This window comes from Trachypithecus francoisi, unplaced genomic scaffold, assembly GCF_009764315.1.
Source record: "Trachypithecus francoisi isolate TF-2019V2 unplaced genomic scaffold, Tfra_2.0 Lachesis_group17, whole genome shotgun sequence".
Lineage (NCBI taxonomy): Eukaryota > Metazoa > Chordata > Mammalia > Primates > Cercopithecidae > Trachypithecus > Trachypithecus francoisi.
The window spans coordinates 99,749,013-99,763,271 of NW_022681462.1; the positions used below are offsets into that span (position 1 = coordinate 99,749,013).

A 14,259-nucleotide genomic window follows, 5' to 3' on the forward strand; every position below is an offset into this window, starting at 1 on the left:
ATGAGATTTATCTGGAGCCTTTATTTATTTATTTATTTATTTATTTTTTGAGACAGAGTCTCACTCTGTCGCCCAGGCTGGAGTGCAGTGGCCGGATCTCAGCTCACTGCAAGCTCCACCTCCCAGGTTTACACCATTCTCCTGCCTCAGCCTCCCGAGTAGCTGGGACTACAGGCGCCCGCCACCTCGCCCGGCTAGTTTTTTGTATTTTTTAGTAGAGACGGGGTTTCACCGGGTTAGCCAGGATGGTCTCGATCTCCTGACCTCATGATCAGCCTGTCTTGGCCTCCCAAAGTGCTGGGATTACAGGCTTGAGCCACTGCGCCTGGCCTATCTGGAGCCTTTATAGCATGTATTGGTTAGTCTTATTTAAAAATACAAATACTTTCACATTGGGAACTTATCCATCTGTTTCTTTAAAAATACTTTTCAAGATAAATGACTCTTCACACCGTACCTGGTAGAAGTACAGTCATGATTAAGATTAAGATCAGTACATGATTATGATTAAGATCACTTCAGAAACTATGTGCTGAATTCCTCAATGAGAATAATGCTTTATAGTTACAGGGGATTTTACAAGAAAGCTCTTATCATGGAATTGGCTAGCCAAATAATTTTCCAGGCCCCCTTCCCCCTTCCCCCTTTCACCTTCCCCCCTTCCCCCCTTCCTCCTTCCTGCTTCCTGCTTCCCTTCCTTTTCTTCTTTCTTCCTTACCTATGCCCTGTGTTCCAGCAGATTGTAAACACTCTGTATCCTCCATTTCTTTTTTGCTTTTCCTCTCCTCTTCTTAATTATTGCCAGTTGAAATCTTTCTTCTCTTTAAAAGCCTACTTCAAATATCACCTTTTTCCACAAAACAGCTCCTGATTCCCACAATGAAGAGATTAGTAATATTATAAAGATATTAATAGTAGCTAACGCTTTGACAGTGCTCACCATGTGCCAGGCACTGTGGTGTGGACCTCACATGTAGTTACTCTTTCAGCCCTCACAGCATTCATACAAGGTAGGTGCTGTTTTTCTCACCATCTAACAGATGAGGAAACTGAGACTCATAGGCTAAGTGATTTGACCAAGATTTCCCAGGTTGGCAGTAGAACTGGAATTCACACCAGTGCAATCTGATTTCAAGTCTATGCTAAGTTGCCTTACAACCAAACATAATTTTTACTTTCTTTAAGGCATTGGGGCACTTGAAATTGCTGGGATGCTGCTTCGTAAAGAAAGGCAGTGAGGCTCTGTATAGGCTAAGTTTCTGTTAGATTTCATCTGGTAAAATGTATAGTTTCCATGAAAAAGAATAGGCCAATCAGGAAGTCTGTGAGATGAAGGAAAGGGGCTAGTGTGTTTTCTCTGAATGTAGGGTTTAGAGCAAGGGATCACCTTCTTTCTCCTGCAAATCTACCACCCTCCACCGTGTGGGCAACAAAGAGTGAATGTAGAAATGTACATGCACTCACAAAAGATAGTATATTATCTCTTTCCTACCATGTGGCTCATTGTATTTTATACCAAAAAGATGTTTTTGTCTTCATATTTTCTATTACTGGTTAAGTGCTGAGAAATGTCATATCAAACTGAGTGGGATTCCAGACTTGAAATTGATGTCTCTTCATTGACTGTTTTGTATCTCCAGGATGACCACTCAATCTTTTAGTGGTCTCCCTGCTGTAAGAGAAGGTAAAGACAATTGTAGACAGTTTCTTCGAAGTTTATTTGGGAATGCTAGAAGGAGAAGAAAAACCTAGGAATCAAGATGTTGGACTGTCAGTCAGTGGCCAGTTTGGCTCATCATTTCGGCACATCACTTAATGTGTATGAGTCCTTGTCTGCAAAAGGAGAATCTTAATGTATTCCCCATTTTAGAGACTGTATGAAGATCAAATGATTTTGTAAAATACTTGAAAATATCCAATGTTATAAACATGTGATAGTAGTAAATCAAACTTGACAAAGAATAATACAAATGTATATATTCTGTCACTTCACTGAGTTTTTATGGGTTTTACTCTCTAAAAAGAGAGTAAACTCTTTTGGGTTATAAAGAGTTCCTCTTTTGGGTTATAGACATTCTAAATCAGAGGTTGTTGATAATGGCAAATATTCTTAATGTTTTTTCCCACCATTTAAATAATATATTTTATTTAAATTTCACATGCATATACTTTAGAAAGTCAAATAGTGGTAGTTAGTCGTAAGTCCCTCAAGGGGCATTTGGAAGCTCCTTGTGCATCAGTGGAGTGCATAGATGCTGAGGATCCTAAGGAGGATGCTCATGGAGCCCACTGGCTCTTCTGTCGGGGGCCTCTCCACTGTCCTCTCCTCTATCTGCATCAGTTAGGATATGGGTTTGGCTGCTGAAACAAGGACCAAAATAACAGGAATTAAACAAGGTGGAAATTTGTTTTTATGTTACATGTGGGACAGCTCACCTGTAAGCAGTGCATTGATAATATGGGGGCCCCAAGGTGTTAGAGATCCAAGCTCCATCTTCCCTGTGCATACTACTTTTGCTCGCATCCTATTGGCCAGAACCTAATCATAAGCCACACTCAGGTGCAACAAAGGCTATGATGTGTCATCTTTAGCTAGACTTCTAAGCACCCAAGAGAAACTTCCTTTTCTGTGCAGGAAGGGGAGGAGGGCTCCTGGGTAACACTTGGCAGTCTCTGTCATGATGTCTGTAGCCATTTCTCTGGGGCTCTTTGTTTGTTTGAATGAAGGATTCTCCAGTCTTCTGCCTGGGGCATACAAACTTGACTGCTGGGACTCTGGGTCTAGGCAGGGAAAGGGGGCTGAGGATATCACCTCTCAGGATACAGGCTGTCTTGGTATTCTCTACATTTTCATTGCAGCACCATATCCCTGCCCTGCTTCAGAACCATATAGTCTTTTGGCCACAGTACTTATTACATTACTAAAATGATATGCCTCATTTTAAAATTAAAGTATGGGGCCATTTATTTCATCTTGCTTCATTTATAATTACAATTTTTTTCTCTTCCATTTTAAAATCTCATAATTCAAATGTATAGGTAAGATATTTGGGAGGCATTGAAGAAAGAGTAGCCTTATTTTATTAAAGAAGGGGATAAAAGACAATGGAAAATGAGAATAACTACTGCTGCAAGGGGTCCTTGAACACTGAGTTCCACCTTGCAGGAGTGACCAATAATAAAATACTGTTCTCAGAAGTGCAGTGCATCCGGCGTATGCTTTGGCTCTTGCCTTGGAGCTTTTCTTTTGGCACCATTATATAAAGTGTTAAAATGTGGAGCTTCATTGATAAATTACTTCAGTTAATTTGAGTACTGTTTGGTTACTGTATAGAGCATTTCTAAATCCAGGTATTTTGTTGCATACTTCATCTGAATCTAGCCTTCTCTTTGCTTGTTTCTTTTTCTTCATAGCCTATATAATCTCTTTCATACCAAATGAAGTTGAAATATTCTGACCTTCTACAAATATAAAAACAGCACGAGTTGTAAAAATACAGAACACCATGAGTTGGTAATGTGACCTTACCGCAGCATTGCTGAGAAAAGCTTCTTCTTTTCACCAATTTTATGCAAATTCTTATTCTTCTCAGGTGTATAGCTCTTTTGGTTTTTATTATTCTTGAACAAAGTTGTGTTAACTTTCAGATTTACAGAGATGCATGGATTGTTTATTGTAAAAATAACATCCATGAGATGCCTAGAATTTGGAAAATATAGAAAAGATGCAATGGGAAAAAATATATATCCGTGTAAAATTTACTGCCAGAAGTAATTAATGTTAATTTTTTTGTATTCACTTCCATTCACACCAATACACTTACGCTTGCTTTTAGATTTTTTTCTAATTCCTGAAAGTTCTGAATACAAAATGGAGGTTTTAGTATGAGTTGAGCAATAACCCCTAGGTAGTACTCATAGATACAGTTGGAAAAGTTCATACCATGAGACTATGGAAGACTTTAAATGCCAAGTGCCATGTAGCTCTTGAATTTTGACCAGGAGAATTGTAAGACTGATGATCGTTCAGGAAGGTTAATCTGTCGATAATACATAGAATGAATTAAAAGGAGCATGGATAAAGTTGATGAAGTCTCGCCTTGCACTTTGCAGACTGCAGTTATTCAGAAGCTCTTAATTTGTGGGCTGTCCTTGTTATTTCACTTGACCATCTGTACAACATTACCCGTGGAGTACAACATCGATGAGCATTTTCAAGCTACAGCTTCGTGGCCAACAAAGATTATCTATCTATATATCTCTCTTTTGGCTGCCAGACCCAAATACTATTTTGCATGGACGCTAGGTAAGTAACATGTAAATAGACTTCCCTGTGTCTGTGTTGAAGCGTCTCTTACCTTGTTGGTCGATTGCTATCAGCGCGCCCTCTTGAGGATACATAAAGACCAATTGGAAAAATTAAGTCATCTGTGTAGAAAAAACAGCCCTCACAACTCGTATGTAAGGATATTCTAAAAACTGAATCCATTTTATTATAATACAAAATAAAAATAATGGATCAATGAAAAGACAACAGATATTTGTTAAATGCCTATTGTATTCTAGATTCAGTGCTAGCCAGGATAGATACAAGTATGTATAAGACATAGTCCTCATCCTCCAGATGGTTATAATTTAGTATGATTGTATTCAGCTTACCATTTTGATACCTGTTAAATAGACCATTTAGTATAATATGATCAGTAGTTTATCAGCAAAGTGAATAAAATGATATTGGCACACTGATAGGGGGTCATCAGTTATGCTTGACAGGTAGAGCAAATTTTAGAGAAAAGATATCATGCAATCGTGCCTTTAATTGAATGTGGGCCAGTTATGGTAGCTCACGCCTATAATCCCAGCACTTTGGGAGTTGAAGGTGGGAGGATTGCTTGAGGCCAGGAGTTCAAGACCAGCCTGGGCAACATAGTGAGATTCCTCTCTCTACAGAAAGATTTTTAAAAATCAACTAGGCCTGGTGGCGTGTGCCTGTATTCCCAGCTACTTGAGAGGCTGGGGTGGGAGGACCGCTTGAGCCTAGGAGTTTGAGGCTGTAATGAGCCATGATTGCACCCCTGTACTCCAGCCTGAGCAACATAGTGAGGTTTTAGTATGAGTTGAGCAATAACCCCTAGGTAGTCTCAAACACAAAAACAAAAAGATTAAATGTGATTTCACAAAGTGGAAAATGGCTAGTTTTTCACTCATGAGCAGAGAGACATGAAGGTACCTCACTTTGCATGGCAGATGTTAGCAGGGGCATGTAGGAAGGAAGGACCTGGTCAGGTGAAATGGGCTTTGACAGGACCTTGCGTGCTCTGCTGAATGAGCCACAAGAGGCTTCAGGTAGGCTGACAGCCTGATCCTGTGGCAGGAGAAGACGATTCTGGCCACGTTTTGAAGGTGGGACTGAAGTAGAGAGAATGCTTCATTGGATAAATTGAAACCTCTTTTATATACGTGTTGCCTTTTTTATCTCACCCACAAGATTATAAACTCCTTTATTCTTAAGATTGTGTTCTGCTTGCCTTGTTTATATTTGTTACTCAACAAATATTTGAATGAATGCATGAAGAAACACATCAGCCAATAATTAGGTCTCTGAGGATTAGCATTTTACTGTCGGTTTTATTTGATTACAATGAAATAACAGTTTGGGGCTGGAATCATTATTTTCAGTCTTTCATCATATAGCTGTGCACAGTAGCATCATTAAAAGTTGCTTTAACCTGGTGAGTTAATGGCCAATTAAAATATAATGTTACTTTATGGATTTTAATCTAAGATTTAAGGATTGAACATTTTTATTGTAGCCAAATTTAGACATCAATAATACCAAATTAAATTCCTGTACTACTTAAACTCTGACTTTAAATTGAGACTGAGAACTTTCCCAAACAAACCTGGTACTTTTAGGGGTTTATAAGAATTGTGACCTATTGGTTGAATCACTAGATTTATAGAATATAAGAGTTCTGCATGTTTTTGGATTTGGTTGGACATCTAATTGTTGAAAATCTTATCAATAGAACAAGGGCATTGAATTTATAAGGCTTTTGAGAAAATCACAAGATCTCTGTAAATACATAAAAATATACAAGATTTATCATTAGGCCGGGCACAGTGGCTCACACCTGTAATCCCAGCATGTTGGGAGGCTGAGGCAGGAGTTGGAGACCAGCCTGAGCAACATGGTGAGACCCCATCTCTTCAAAAAAATGTTTTAAAATCAGTCAGGTGTGGTGTTACATGCCTGTGGTCCCAGCTACTCAGAAGTCTGAGGTGGGAATATTGCTTTAGCCAGGGAAGTTGAGGCTGCAGTGAGCTGTGATCGCACCATTACACTCCAGCCTGGGTAAGAGTGAGACCCTGCCTCAGGAAAAAAAAAAAATTATCATTAATTTTTTATTTGCAATTATGACAATTAAAATGATTATTTGGGTACTTCTGATCTTCCAACCCCAATATTTGGTTTGAAAAATGAATCTTGTGCATTTTTACGTATTTACAAACCAAAGCAAAGGTGAGTTAATTCCTTTTCCCTGATTCTTTCCTAAAGAAATAATCATATTAGAATATATATGAATGACAATTTGAAATTGAACTATATTTAAAGAATTTAAAGAATTTTTAGCTCTAAGGCAGTAAAGTTATTCCATTCAATAAATACTTATACTATGTCTGTACTGTCTTAACACAAGTAATGGTTGAGTCCCTGGTAACGGTGCAGCCCTGAGGTCCAGGTTTCGACTTTGTCAGTGGAGACGCCAGCTGAGGCTCAGCATGCATGTGCCCACGTTCACCTCCACCCCCACTACCTTTCTTAAATTGTTCATTTGGTTGTAAAGTTGGAGTTTAATGATCTCTGGAGGTCCAAAAATCTGTGTTTTGGGAAATCCAAGAGTTCCAAAATTATTTAATTTTTTGTATTTTGTTAATGATTTATAAAATAGTATGAATGTATTCTGGATCATATGGACAGTTACTTTCCAATTTTTGTATCCACATGTACATTTTTCAAATTATAATTTCATGGATACTAGTGGCTAGGCAGGCTATATTTAATTCCTTAATTCAGGGTTCTCAAAATGGGAATCAGGCTTCTCATCTCCACAGCCATGTGGCCCTGCCCTTTTCTCCTTATCACCTCAAAAAAATGATGTCTTGGGATCTGAGCAGTTTTTTTCCCCTTTAACTCAAGTTTGAAAAACATTTAGCCCATGTAGGGACAGATTAAAGTTTAAATTGATGTTAATGGTCAGTTATTTGGAATATCTCTATATAATGACAACTTGGAAGCTCTCTCAGGGGTTACATTACCTGAGGTAAAGATTAGGCAGGGTCTGTGGTGGGAGACTGGGGGGCAGGGAAACATGGAAGGTGGACTCCTGCAGTTTGATATCCCCAGTTCTCTTCTCGTTTTGTTGCTGTTGACCATACCCTGGGCCAATCTTGTTGTCAAGTGTGAAGTTGGTTAGGAGTTTCATTGCTCTTAGATCACAGCAGGGCTAAGAAAGATGGAGAGGATGAATACATGAACAAATCAGAAGTGGAGGCACCCATGAGGAAGGGAAGGAGTTCCTCAGCAGCCATGTATATGGGTATGCTGCCCATGTGGGTAATAGATTTTTATTTTTAATTCTGTAATGGGCTTACCTTTAAGGCTCATATTTATGTGAACTGAACAAAGGTGGCTGACCTCATTAAACCTGATAGAGGAGTAAATCTTGTTTATTCTTTTCCCCAAAGTGTAATTTTTAAAGGATCTTGTTTGATGTACTAAAATGCACTAATAAACAATAAAACAGTTTAAGGATACATGTCTGTATAGGCATATTATTTTGCTGGGCTTTGATGGATTTCTGTTTGTTTATTCTTTGGTCATGATATAAATAGCATAAACAGTTTCCCAGTTGATTGGAAAAGGGCTCATTTGAGGCAGAAATTTTCTTTGCAGCTTAATCAAGCATGTACATAAAGCAAAAATGACTAATCAAGCATTGTGGTGAAAAGGATTAGAAAACAAATTCTGGGTCGGGTGCGGTAGCTCATGCCTGAAATGCCAGCACTTTGGGAGGCCAAGGTGGAAAGATCCCTTGAGGCCAGGAGTTTGAGACCAGCCTTGGCAACATAGTGAGACCCCCCATCTCTACAAAAAAAAAAAAAAAAAAAAAAGAGTCAGGTATGATGATATGCACCTGCAGTCTCAGCTACTCAGGAGGCCAAGGGAGGAGGATTGAGGCAGGAGGCTGAGGCAGGAGGCCGAGGCAAGAGGATTGAGGCAGGAGGCCGAGGCAGGAGGATTGAGGCAAGAGGCTGAGGCAGGAGGATTGAGGTAAGAGGCCAAGGCAGGAGGACTGAGGCAGGAGGCTGAGGCGGGAGACTGAGATGGGAGGATTGAGGTGGGAGGCTGAGGCAGGAGGATTGAGGCGGGAGGCCGAGGCAGGAGGTTGAGGCAGGAGGCTAAGGCAGGAGGATTCAGGCAGGAGGCTGAGGCAGGAGGATTGAGGCAGGAGGATTGAGGCAGGAGGCTGAGGCAGGAGAATTGAGACAGGAGGCTGAGGCAGGAGAATTGAGACAGGAGGCTGAGGCAGGAGGATTGAGGCAGGAGGCTGAGGCAGGAGACTGAGCCAGGAGAATTGAGGCAGGAGGCTGAAGCAGGAGGATTGAGGCAGGAGGATTAAGGCAGGAGGCTGAGGCAGGAGGATTGAGGCAGGAGGATTGCTTGAGCCCAAGAGTTCAAGGCTGCAGTGAGCTATAATCCTGCCACTCCAGCCTGGGCAGAGACAGAGGGAGACCCTTTCTCTATTTTTTAAAAATTCTAGAGACATATACACAGAGTAGGTTCTGGTGAACCAAGAAAGAAAGAAAACGGAAGGAAAATATTGTGCCTTACTTATGTGTTATTGTTTATACTAAACTTCAAATATATGATTAAAAAGAACATGGTGCTCCCAGAGCAAAAACATTCCCTTAGCAACTTCTTGGCAGCTGGTTGAGCATACTCTGCTGTGTTCCACTGGCACAGCTAATGTCGGGGAGCGTTTCCTGTTCAAGTCTTCACCTTTACCTGCTGGTCCTCATGAGCTTTTAAACTCCACCTGCCCCCAACTCATGCATAATGTGTCATGTATTACTGACTAACCAAATTGTCCTGGATGTGTTATTTTCATTGTATGTGATGTTGTTTCTGACCTAAAAATTACAATAAATCTACTTTTACTGTTTAAGAATAAAAGGTATAATAACACATACCTTCTGGGAGAATATGGTAGATTGTTGTGAGATTCTTAATAGTTTTTTTGAATTTTGTTTTCTATAGCTGATGCCATTAATAATGCTGCAGGCTTTGGTTTCAGAGGGTATGACAAAAATGGAGCAGCTCGCTGGGACTTAATTTCCAATTTGAGAATTCAACAAATAGAGGTGAGTCAATCATTAAGAAGTTAGTTAGTATATACTTTAAGTACCAAGTTTGCTTTCATAAGTTATGGTGTGATGTCCTAGGAGTGGTGTTGAAGGTTTTTTAATATTAACATTCATTCTTTCATTTAACCAATATATATTGGTCGCCAACTATGTGCCCTGGGCACTGAAGACAATGAATAAGATAGGTACAATTCAGGCCCTCATGGAGCTTTAGTTTCCTAGAGGTTACAGAATAAGGTAAAATAGATGGTGATCAGAGAGGGGTAAGGCATGTGGGTTTCCATGAAATAGGAATCCAGGTTAGTTTAGGTGTTTGGGAGAAGAAGGTCCCAAAGACAATGATGCTTAAGCTGAGTCCCAAAAGACAGGCAGACACTCCAAGCAGAGGGAGCAGCCTGCGGGCTGAGAGAAGCTGTGTGGCTCATGTTGCTTCATAGTTGAGGAAGCCATGAAGGATGAGGTTGGGGAAATGGAGGCCAGGCAGCCACACTCTTACAGGCCATATTAAGAGTTTTGGTCTTTCTTATAAGAGTAATGGGGCACTGTGGATGGATTATATGTGTAGCCAAGTGAGGTGATCATATAGGTGTTTTAGAAGGATCTGGCATGTACAATGTATTTCCCTCAAGAGGCAGAGAGCTCTGTTAGGAGGATGTTTTCTTAATCCAAGATGATGGTGCCCTAAACCACATACTGCCAGTAGGGCTAGAAACATATAAACATATTGGAGAACTGTGTAAGAGACTCAGCAGAACTTGGTGATAAATTGGGATCAGCAAGAGAGAATGAGTTATGAATCAGGCCCAGAAATCTGATTTAAACAACTAGGTTTATGGTGATACCTTCCACTTAGATGAGGAACAGGGAATAGACATGAGTTTGAAGGGACAGGTAACATCTTCAAATCACAGACTTAGTGAGTTGTCTACCAGGCAGATCATGGTCAGACACTCAGCAGGGGCACCCGAGCTTGAGAGTAAAATCTGGGAACTGTCAGCACGTGGCAGTTCAGGCCCTGGAATGAGAACGAGAAGAGGTGAGAGTCTCTAAAAGAGCACCAGTACTGAGAGGCTGGGCAAAGGAATTCAGGAGCAGCCAGAAAGAAAAAAGGAGAAAACCAGCTGGGCACCGTGGCTCACACCTGTAATCCCAGCACTTTGGGAAGCCGAGGCAGGCAGATCGCTTGAGCTCAGGAGTTTGAGACCAGCCTGGGCAACATGGCAAAACCCCATCTCTAGAAAAAATACAAAAACTAGCTGGCATGGTGATGAGCACCTGTAGTCCCAACTGCCCAGCAGGCTGCAGTGAGCCGTGATTGTGCCACTTGCCCTGTAGCCTGGGTGATACGGTAAAACCCTGTCTCAAAAAAAAAAAAAAAAAACCATTGTTTTGCCAGCCTATGAAAAGGATCATTCCAACATTCCAAATCCAACACCAAAACTTGAGGTGAAGAGGTCAAGCTGGATCCTCTGATGAGCCCTAATGTTGCTAAAAGTGGGCAGTCAGGCAGTAAGTGCCCGAGATGGGATGCCGTAAGAAATGCAGGCCATCACTGAAGTGTGCTTAGATACCCAAATCTGAATCGGATTTCTAGATCCTTCTAAATTTAGAGGGGATGTGGAGTATAGAGAGTAAGTTAAACACCGGATCAGATCAAAAGGGGAAGTGCTATGGGACACATGACCCAAGCTATTACAGATTAAAAGGCTTTGGCCAAATGCACTGGATGAACCTTTTTTGGGATCCTGATTGACCAAACCAACTGGAAAGGACTTTTGTAAACATCAGGAATATTTTAATACAAAGGGGGATTAGATGATGTTGAAGAATTATTATTAATTTTGTCGGATCATGGTCTTTTAAAAAGTCTTTATTTATTGGACACACATTCTGAACTAATTGTGGGTGGAATAAGAAGTCTGGTATTTGCTTTGAAATATTCTTAACAACAGTGTTGGCAATAAAAATGGAGAAGGAGTGGGAAAAATTGATCATTGTTGAAGTTGAATGGTGAATATAGCAGTGTTTCTGACCTTTAATTATTAACACCTTAAGGGGAGTTTTCTAATAATTTCCCCCCCTGAAATTTTAATACCACAGATACACTGTATATCTGTATACCTATGGATATACTACTGTATGTATATATGTTCTTTTTACATAAAAAAAGATATTTTTGCCCCTTAAGAACCAATTTTCGTCTCCTGGGGGCGATATCACCCCTGCTGAGAGTGCATGGCATAAGAAAAAGTAAAGAAAGGAGTTCATTTTTCTGAAGGAAACAATGGTCATCAGTGCTAAGTGCCACTGAGATACCAAGTAAGAGAAGGACACAAATGCCTTTATTATTTATTTATTTATCTATTTTCTGAGACAAAGTCTCACTCTGTTGCCCAGGCTGGAGTGCAGTGGCGTGATTCCGGTTCACTGCAACCTCTGCCTCCCGGGTTCAAGCGATCCTCCTGCTTCAGCCTCCTGAGTCACTGGGATTCGAGGCGCCGCCGCCACGCCTGGCCAGTGTTTGTATTTGTAGTAGAGAGGATGTTTCACCGTGTTGGCCAGGCTGGTCTCAAACTCCTGACCTCAGGCCATCCACCCACCTCCGCCTCCCCAAGGGCTGGGATTACCGGCCTGAGCCACCGTGCCCATCCTTGTTTATCGTTTTATGAACAACAGTTTCAGGAGAGGTATTGTCATAAAGGCCAGATTATACAACTCTAGGAGTTCATTCCCCACAAAGGGAAGAGGGTAGAAATAGGGCAGTAGCTGAGGGGAACAGGGAATTAAGGAGAGCTGTTTGTTTAATCTTGTTTTAAAATGGAGAGATTAAAACATGTTTACTGAGTCGGAGACTATTTGGAGGGGAGAGGGTGAAGCTTCTCCTACAGTTGAAGGAGAGAGACCTATTGATCATTGAAGTCCCTGAGAAGATGGAAGTGGAGAGATTGGCCCTGAAGGAGAAGGACCACTTCTCCTGTTATAAAGACAGGAAGGAGGGCAGGATAAGTACGTATGCAGCTGAGTGTGTAGTTTGATGGTGAGAATTGGAGTCTGATGATTTTATATCGTCTCTGTAAAGTAGGAGGCCAACTTACCTGTTGTGAGGGAGAAAGGAGGTGATAGGACCAGAGATATAGATGGGGTATTAGGTTGAATCATATGAAATTGCTGACACTTACCTCTTCTTGACTTTATTTTTAAAAAAAGAGAAAAGAAAATTTCAAATGGTTCAGTCCAGTAGCTGTTTTCAGGAAGAGGAGAATGAACTGTCTAGGAAAACAGGATTGTAGGTTGAGGGCTCAGTCGTGGTGGAGAACCATGAACCATGAACTTCAGACAAAGGTCTGAACTGTGGTGATACTCTGCACTCAGCGTGCAAATGTTACCAGTGGGAGAGTGGACGACAGTGTGGTTGATCTGGAATTAGGGTTTTGATAGGGAGGTGAATGGAAAGGAAAAAGAAACAAAAGCATTGAAGATTCTGACATAAGAATAGTAAATAATGGAACACAAAATCTAAAATGGTCAGAAGTGAAGACCAGAGGATGAGAGAGTTACACAGGATAAAAGTAGGGTGGGAGACGAAAGGCCCCTCTGAGATCAAAGAATAGCTTTAGTGGGAGTAACTTGAGAGAGGAAACTGGGAAGGTGGGACACCCTGCGAGATCTGGGTGTACAGATCCACTCTTTCAGGGACAGCACAGCCAGGCAGCGCCAGAATTGAGAGTAGCCAGGGCCTCGAGAGACGATGGCAGGGCAGGATATTGCGGTGGACGTCTGCTTCACCCAGAACCATGGCGGAGCTTGGCGGGAAGGAGGTAATGAGGTAGGCGCCCCAGTCTTCAGTGTGAGAGGGAGGCCATCGACAGGCATTTGTGCACACTCTCAGGAATCTCTCTGGAAGAATTCCATGACATCCCTTGTAAATGTTAACATACAGGAGAAAATGGTGATAATCCATCTACCTCATAGATGTTCCCAACAGTAAATAAACTTGTCTTACATAGAATGATGTTACCATATTAGAAAAACAAGATTAAGGAAAGAGAAATCAGTATACTACCATTGATGTTAAGTAATTTTTGTTTTAATTTTTTAGCATAATAATATATTATTACTTATATTTAAAGCTTCATTATTTTGTGACACAAAGAAAAAAGTTTCCTTTTTTTTTCAGATGTCAACAAGTTTCAAGATGTTTCTTGATAATTGGAATATTCAGACAGCTCTTTGGCTCAAAAGGTGCGTCCCTTCAAAAACAGTCTTTAGATGTGCTTTGGCGTCTAGTTCTTGAGGTTGAGCTTCATTGAATTCAGGTTCTTGATTAAATTAACAGTGTTGAGTGACATTGTAACCTCAGTGTCAGCCGGGAAACACTGTTAGCCTCCTCCTAAGCAAGTCAGTATCGAATGAGAAGTATTTTGGCCTGAGTCACAAATGTAGCTATTCTGCAGGTGCAGCTATCCTGCCCTCTCAGCCTCCTTTAAAGGCCTCTACCAATGCCAGAGGTCACCAGTATCCTCCTTTGCAGCTCCTGATCCCGTTCAGTAGAGATGTGGTTTAAATTAACAAGTGCCTGCACAAGCACAATACTTACGCCTGGGTATTCCAGAACAGTCCCGGTTTTAAATATTTCAATTCAACAAATCTTTATTTGTTAGGCAAGGGATAAAAAGACGAGTAAGATAAAAAGACTCAGCTCCTGAAGGTGAAAGAGTTTGTAATTTTGTTAAAGACATGGTGGTGTAATCAGACACGTGCCGTTCCCTGTTGTGAGGATTAGGAGAGACAAAGCAGGAACAGTGAGGGCACAGAGGGATGCAGGAAGAA

General features: G+C 41.0%; 1 protein-coding gene across 7 annotated transcripts in view; it reads left to right on the plus strand.

The window, feature by feature from the left end:
• MBOAT2 (membrane bound O-acyltransferase domain containing 2) overlaps window positions 1-14,259 on the plus strand; it is a 156,899-nt gene that overhangs the window by 131,821 nt on the left and 10,819 nt on the right. For all 7 annotated transcript variants that reach the window (XR_004428545.1, XR_004428546.1, XM_033176614.1 and 4 more), the window contains 3 exons: window positions 4,114-4,306; window positions 9,323-9,426; window positions 13,607-13,671. Coding sequence is in view for 5 of the 7 variants with exons in the window: in XM_033176614.1 (XP_033032505.1) it covers window positions 4,114-4,306; window positions 9,323-9,426; window positions 13,607-13,671 (362 nt within the window). In the remaining 2 variants the exon portion in view is untranslated. The remainder of the gene's footprint in view (window positions 1-4,113; window positions 4,307-9,322; window positions 9,427-13,606; window positions 13,672-14,259) is intronic.